The sequence below is a fragment of the Lonchura striata genome, chromosome 13 (genome assembly GCF_046129695.1).
Source record: "Lonchura striata isolate bLonStr1 chromosome 13, bLonStr1.mat, whole genome shotgun sequence".
Classification (NCBI taxonomy): domain Eukaryota; kingdom Metazoa; phylum Chordata; class Aves; order Passeriformes; family Estrildidae; genus Lonchura; species Lonchura striata.
In genome coordinates, this window is record NC_134615.1 from 10,436,869 (window position 1) to 10,444,143 (window position 7,275).

The 7,275-nt window shown below is 44.8% G+C and overlaps 1 protein-coding gene across 1 annotated transcript in view; it reads left to right on the forward strand.

The window, feature by feature from the left end:
• Positions 1-6,754, forward strand: part of LONP2 (lon peptidase 2, peroxisomal) — a 37,728-nt gene extending 30,974 nt beyond the window's left edge. Inside the window, exons 13-15 of the mRNA XM_021536112.2 lie at positions 2,115-2,322; positions 3,399-3,589; positions 5,283-6,754. Coding sequence (XP_021391787.1) covers positions 2,115-2,322; positions 3,399-3,589; positions 5,283-5,504 — 621 coding nt within the window. The 3' untranslated portion in view covers positions 5,505-6,754. The remainder of the gene's footprint in view (positions 1-2,114; positions 2,323-3,398; positions 3,590-5,282) is intronic.
• Positions 6,755-7,275: the final 521 nt, after the last annotated feature.

Here is a 7,275-nt window from a genome sequence, read left to right on the forward strand (position 1 = left end):
AAAGTTGGTACAGTCAGGCTGGGAGAACCTGTGGAAGGAAAACAAATGTGCTAAAGGCCAGCAAATGACTGAACTGATTCTCCTCTTCCCATTGTGAATCAGGGACGTACCAGGTTCTTGTCCATTACACTGACTTGGTGTAGCTCCAGAACTGCAGATGATAACCTGAAATACTCTAAAATAAATGACTATGCTGAATGTTAAATCTTAAATTTTGCAGCACCCAGGCAGCTAAAATGCATCTGACAGTATGTTCATGTACTCAGGGTACAGCTAAATCACAGCTGGTTTGGTCTCATCTACAAAAATTTTCAAACTCTGAGACTCCATTGGTCAGTGGCATCTTCATATCTTCATCATCTGACAGGCATCACCACTCATCAGCTGATTTGAGTGGTCATTTTTAATTGAGGTTGTTCAGAAAGTGTAAGAAAGGATTTATTCTAACACAAATTCATCTGACTTTTGGTGAGAAGAAATTATTCAGAGGTGCCAGGAGCGATTCAGTCTTGTGGGGCTCTCTGTAACACTTTGTGGGTGTCTCATGTAATCCAGTGTGCTTTCTTCTGAGTGTTGGGGGTTCTGTGGCTCTGGCTGTTTGGGGATTTCCAAGGGGCTTTTCTGCTGCCACATCCCAAAGCTGCCAGGCCATTTGCCACGTGTGCCTGTCAGCAGCTCAGTGAAGGCTCAGCTGAGGAGGGTGGTCCAGTCACTCCAGGACAGCAGGAGAGGTTGCTTGGCTTTGGAGGCACCAGGTAATGCAAGGAACAATGGTCCAAAGCTGACCAGCACCTACTACACAGCCAGTTTCTCTTACCAAATCTCACCTGACCTGTGAAAGTAGGAGGAGGAACCTGCCGAGTCTGAGGACAGAGGGCACCTGTTCCAAGTGATGAGTCTATAGAAGCATTTGGGTTTTGATTTGTTGTCCCATTTGCTGTGTTCTGTCCCTGAGCTCTCAGACAGTCTCTAAACTGTTTTCAGTTGATCCAGAGTACAGTCTAAAAAAACTGAAAGAAAATCCCCAAATCAACAAACCTTGTTAATGGCTGCTTTGGGCTGAGAGAAGGTGTGAGCAGTTAATTTTGTTCATCACACCTGTAATGTTTGAAACGAGGATGGTTTGCCAAAATAGCATTGTCTCCAGTGCAAAGGGGAATGTTCCAGCATTGTTGGACTTCAGTGTGACCAGGATGAACTGACTTTGTTAACCTGAGCTACTAAGCATTTACTAAAATAATCAGAGTAAATCGCTGTAACTTATAACACACAGGGAGCAGATACAGAAACTGATGTTAGCAAGGATGAGAATTCTTGGTGAGGTATTTTGATACCATAAAAGTGAAACACAAAGTTCTGTACGATTTTCTTAAATGCTGGAAAAAGAAAGAGCCTTCTTAGCTAAATCATGCTAATGAAAGCAAATGACAGGATGCTGATGCCAGTGCACAGGTAAGGGAGAGCCCCAGGGAGCCAGGAGGGGCTGTCTGGCTTCCTTGGCTTTGGCTGCCAGTGTAGCTGCTGATTGCTTGGCTGCTTGTAACTCCTAAAGGGACTCTGTCAGGTGTCCCCTCTGCCTGGCCTGGGAACACATTCCTGTTTCTGCTGTTCAAAGTGTTTGTAAATGTCTGCAGAGAACAGCATCGAGGGCTTGGCTGGCCACAGCTCAGGCAATGGCACCACCTTTAAAAAGGCTTCTAGGGAACACTGGGGAGCAAAACTGGCTTTGTCGCAGGACTAACAGTCAGGGCAGACACATTCCAGCAACTGGGCTAAGTCACATAAACGTTCAGTCAGGATAGACTTGAAGTCCTTTGAGGAGAAAGATTCCAATGGTGTTTTTGGGGGTGGGGAAGGTTTCAAGAATGACACACCTAGATGTTTGCCATGGCCTTAAGCTAAGCTGCCACATACAGCTCCTGTTGTGTAATTAGTGTTTACACATATCCAGAACTACTGCTGCATTAAATAATAAATTAAAATATAAGAGATCAGACACTTGGCTTAACTTTAATGTTTCGATGGGGTACAGTTGTTTCAAAGCCAACTATTGAATTGTTTTTGCAATTTTTTTAATGGCTGTTTCCTAATCCACTTGCTGTGTTTGCCTTCAGGTGTCTCAGCGGCTCAACCAGCCCGGGGTGGCCATAGGGCTGGCCTGGACACCGCTGGGAGGGGAGATCATGTTTGTGGAGGCCAGCAGGATGGACGGGGAGGGCCAGCTCACGCTGACCGGGCAGCTGGGGGACGTCATGAAGGAGTCGGCTCACCTGGCCATCAGCTGGCTGCGCAGCAACGCCAAGAGATACCACCTCACCAACGGTGGGCAGCAGGGAACTGCAGCCCTACAGCCCTGGGGGCACACTGCTGAGCACCCCTGCCAGTTACTCCCTGTGGACGTGTAACAGAGAAAGGGTTTCAGCCATCAGTGCTACCCTGAAGATGAGATCAGCTCCAGAGTGCCTTTGTGTAGTTCTTTCCCAGTTGCTGCCAAGCCAAGGTGGTTGTGGCCTGGCAGAACGTGAGTCGTGTCTCCCTGCCCTAGCCTGGGAGGTTGTGGGCAGCCTCAGTGCCAAGGTGCTTCTCCTTGGTTGTGGCAGACACTGCCTCTGACTCATTCTTACACTCAAGCTTTCCAGCAGTATTTTCGTGATAGAGACAGATATGGAAGTCTGTAGCTTTTCTCTGACAGGTTCTGTTAAAAGGTTTTTGTAGTTCTAGTATTTTGAGACTGTTGGGTTTGCATGGCAGCTGTGGAACTGCAGTGCAATAGGGCTCTGGACAAGAATGTTTTAACTATTTTTTGTCTGAACCTCCCAGGACTTGTAGAAATGTGCTTTCTAGATTGATGATCTGCTGATTCGGCAAATAATTGACCAGTACCTGTCACTATTTGTGGAAGTTTAGATAGGTTAAAAACCAAAATGTAATTAATGTGTGAAATGCTGCAGGCATTACCTGTGTGCACGTTTGCCTCTCTGGTTTACACTGCATATACTCCATTACAGGTGGAAAGGACATAAATAAGAGTTCCACTTTATTTTAATTGTGAGTTTCTGTGGAGTGTTCTCTGAACACTGATGTTGATGGCTTGAGACAAAAATTCTGTGTGAAAATTCCTTGATTTCCACATTAATCCCTATTCTAAATTTCCCAGTGTGTGCCAATGCCAAGCTTATTGGTTATCATGTTACAGTTTTTTCTAGGAATCTGGATGTAGGAAAGCTCGTTGGGATTTCTCTTTGTTGTTTTGTCCTAGGGCCTCTGCAATGGATTTTTCAGCCCACTGTTAGTAAATAGTGCCAAGGCTTTTAGTTCTTGGTGGGCTTTTAGAATAAAGACCAGGAACAAAATGGGTTTAGATTTTTAACATTCAAACCATTCTTTTTTTCCTTAAGCTTCTGGAAATTTTGATCTCCTTGACAACACTGACATCCATCTGCACTTCCCAGCTGGAGCTGTCACAAAAGATGGACCATCTGCTGGTGTTACCATAGCAACGTGCCTTGCTTCACTCTTCAGTGGGCGGCTGGTGTGCTCAGATGTAGCCATGACAGGAGAAATTACACTAAGAGGCCTTGTTCTTCCAGTAAGCATCATTGGAGAAAAGAGCTAAGTTGTATTAAGTCTCCCTATTTTGGATATAAAATCTGTTTACAGCCACTTAGAAAAGAGTGGATCCAGAGCCTTAGCAGCAATTCAGTCTCTGCTGGTGCAGCTGGAAGAGCCCAGTCTGATGCAGGACTGCTCCACTCCTCTGCTTTGTCTTTCAAACTAAAGCCAGCTTTGATGTGGCTTTTTGGGAAAATACATTAAAATGTCTACTTGGAAAGGAAACATCAAAGTCTTAAAATGCAAAATGGCTTTGAGTCTGCACTGCAGTTTCTAAATGTGCTTCCTCAGACTCTTGGTGCAGAACTACTTCTGGTGTCTTTGAAAAGTTGTGTCCTGAAGCTCTCACAGTAACTGCATACAGGTTACTCCTGAATCCATGGATCTACTCTTGGGTTTCTCTTAAATGTTGATCCTTGTATGTAGCTCAGCCAAATGGGGTTTCCATAAAGCTTGGTCAAATCATGAAGGCAAAGAAGGCCTTCAAACAAAGAGTTTAAAGTGTCAGTGGAGCCTGGCACACGTGCTGAAGTCAATATGGGAGCTGTCATCTGATACCAAATGATGGACAGGAGGATGAAGCTGGACATCAGGGACAGGATTTTGTCTACTGTAGGGGAGACAGAACCAGAGGTGCCATGGCAGGCAGTGGCCTGGGAGGCTCTGGGGGCAGAGCCTGACAGGACAGGCCATTGTCCAGGGTTCTGGAGCACCCTGCAGTGACTCTGGTGGGAGCCAGCTTAGCCCTGCAGCCAGCCTGTCCTGACTGTGCCTGCTGCTAAATCTGTGTGTAGAGATAAGGTACCTGTAAATATTAAACCACATTTTCCTCCTTCCCCAGGGTAGTCTGGAATCTTGCTGTTCTCAGTGACTGAACTGCCAGGGCTGTGCCAGGGGCTGCCCTTGCTGCGTGTGCAGCACCGCCGGACCCGGGGGTCATGTGAGGGTCACGGTTCGCTCCTGCCCCGTGTCCCAGCAGCCCTGCGGTTTGCCCTTTGTACCGCAACACGGGCCTTTCCTCTCCTCCAAAGCATTGTAAAATTACAAGTTTCTGCTCTAAGATGGTCTTTAGGAATAGAAAGGAGTTTGGGGGGAAGAGCTACAGCTGTAAGAATTGCTACATTAACTGCCATTTACATCTGATTAGCAACTCAACCAGGAGGCTCAGTGGAGCAGTGCCTCTCCACTCCTGGAACACGGTTTGCTTTGCTGTGCATATTTTGTTGCACAGCTAAAGTTATTTTTCATGGGACATTGTTTCCTTAGGACTCTTTTTTCCCCTAAATCTAACACTGTCTTTATCTGAAAAATCTTCTGGTTTAATGCAGGTGTGGGATTTCAGCACATGATGTAAAAAAAAAGAGTGAAGGCCACTTTAGTTAAATTCCTGAAAAGCAATGACTTTTCCACTATTGATTCTCTTGTATCTCTGCTCCTAAAATTATTTTTCTCTAATTTGCTGTTACAGAAAGAATACTGTAGTATATTAACATATTTCCCTCATTAAGCACATTATGAGCTACAACTCTGACTGCATTTTTAATTGCTTTCCTAAATGACTGAGGGAGGCAGAACCTTTCATCAAAACTTAACTCCTGATGTGATGTTACAATGATTATTTCATTAGATTAGTTCATTTTTTTTATAGGTGTATTTCTTCTCCTTCTTAGGTTGGGGGAATTAAAGACAAAGTGCTGGCAGCACACCGAGCTGGACTGAAGAGAATTATCATTCCTCAAAGGAACGAGAAGGATCTGGAGGAGATTCCGGCGCACGTGCGGCAGGACCTGACCTTCGTGCTGGCCGCCTGCCTGGACGAGGTGCTGAACGCAGCCTTCGAGGGCGGCTTTGCAGTCAAGGCCAGGCTGGAGCACTTGAATAGCAAACTTTAGGCAGGCAGGCTGAGGTTACTTCTCTCCAATTCCATAGTTCTTGATCTCTTTCAGCTACATTTAGGTATCAGGTACAACTAGGAGCTAAATGGGTTTGAATGGGGGTGTCAGTGCTATCGAAAGGAAGATGCTGCTGCAGTTACCAACCTGAAACTGCACTTGAGGGACATTTGTTGCTTTTTATCAGCAAAGAATCTTGAATCTCATTTCCTGATGTCTTTGAGTATGAGAAAGAATTCCTTAGCATGTGTGACATCTAGGTACGTACATGGCAGCAGCCAGTCACATCCTTAAAGAGGGAATAACGTGTGCAGGAGAGCCTCATGGGTGGGGTTGTTACAAAAAGCAAACTGATTTAGTGCAAGTTTACTTATTTACAAAGTATCTGTAATAATAGTGAATAATGTGCTAAGGAGCAGCAGTATCTGGGGAAAATAAGGTTTTTGAAATTTTAAAAAAAAATACACTTAAGGCATCTAAGAGAATCACTATGGCCTAATAAATGAAGTTAGGAAGTTCTTTCAGCACTTGGTTCTAGTTTGTTCTAGTTTTCAAACGCAGGAAGCAATGCCAGAACTGAAATGTAGGAATTGTTGTGTAGGAAGGGAGAGAACGTCAGTTCCCATGTGCACAGCTGTCCCTGCAGCAGCAGGGGGAGTGGAGTGTGCATGAGGCCTTAATGAGAAAACCCAGGAATGTTTGGAGGGCAGAGTACGTGTCTTTCATTCCTACCCACTACAAACCCCCTTGGTTCTGGGATGCCAGTGCTCAGAGGTTCACCTATGGAAATTAAATCCATTTGAACAAAGCTAAGAAAATTCTGAATTTATTCAGTGTGAATAATGGAAGGTTCCAGAAGCCTCCCTGTCCTTTGACAGCTTTGTCTCCACTCGAACCTCAGTGAGAGCTGTGCTTCACCCTGTGATCTGGGCCCTTGGCATTGTTTACTCCAGGGTCAGTCCCACAAGCAAATCCTGCGTGTTGTTATATCCTTCTCTTGTTCACTGGTTCTGAAACAAACCCCAAAGTGCTTATGAAAAACAAACTGTACACAACAGCCTGTTCTAGAAGCTGCCTAAAATCAAAAGTAAAGAGTTTGCTTTCATTTTTGTAGCTAACAAAGCTGATTTACCTGGAATTTAACAACACTGATTGTAATCAATTCAGTGGGAATTTCAACACCTATTTTACAAAAGATTTTACAACTTCCACAAAAGACTTAATCTATTAAAATGATAAAAATAAAACCAGCTTCTGTGTCATTCTTTTAAGAGCTGTGCTTAGTCACTCACATGTATGTTCTGAGACTACAGACAACAGCCCGTCTCAGAATGTGTTTTGCCTCGTGAGAAATGTGCAGGGAAGAAGTGCAAAGAAACTTCCCCCTGGGTAAAACCCCAGCCTGGTAACTCTGTGCTACTGGCTTTGCTTTTGATCAAACCAGGAGGGAAAAATCCTTTACCAAACAGATGGAGAAACCATCCTGCACTGCTCTGCAGTGTGAGAGCACTGACATGCTCAGAATTCCAGCACAGTCTGTTTACACATGGACAAAACAAACTGCATTTTTTTAGAAGAGAACTGAGTACTACTAAGAAAAAGTTTCCAGCATGGTAAAACAGGGAGCTGCTCCCCAGAAAAGTTAAAGGATAACATTCTGTCTCTCACATCACTCCAATTCCTAAGTCTCGGCCCGGTGGACTCCACCTGAAGGTGAGGGGTTTAATGGCACTCTGAGGATAATGCCAGGCATTTAGTGCCAGCTCTTCCT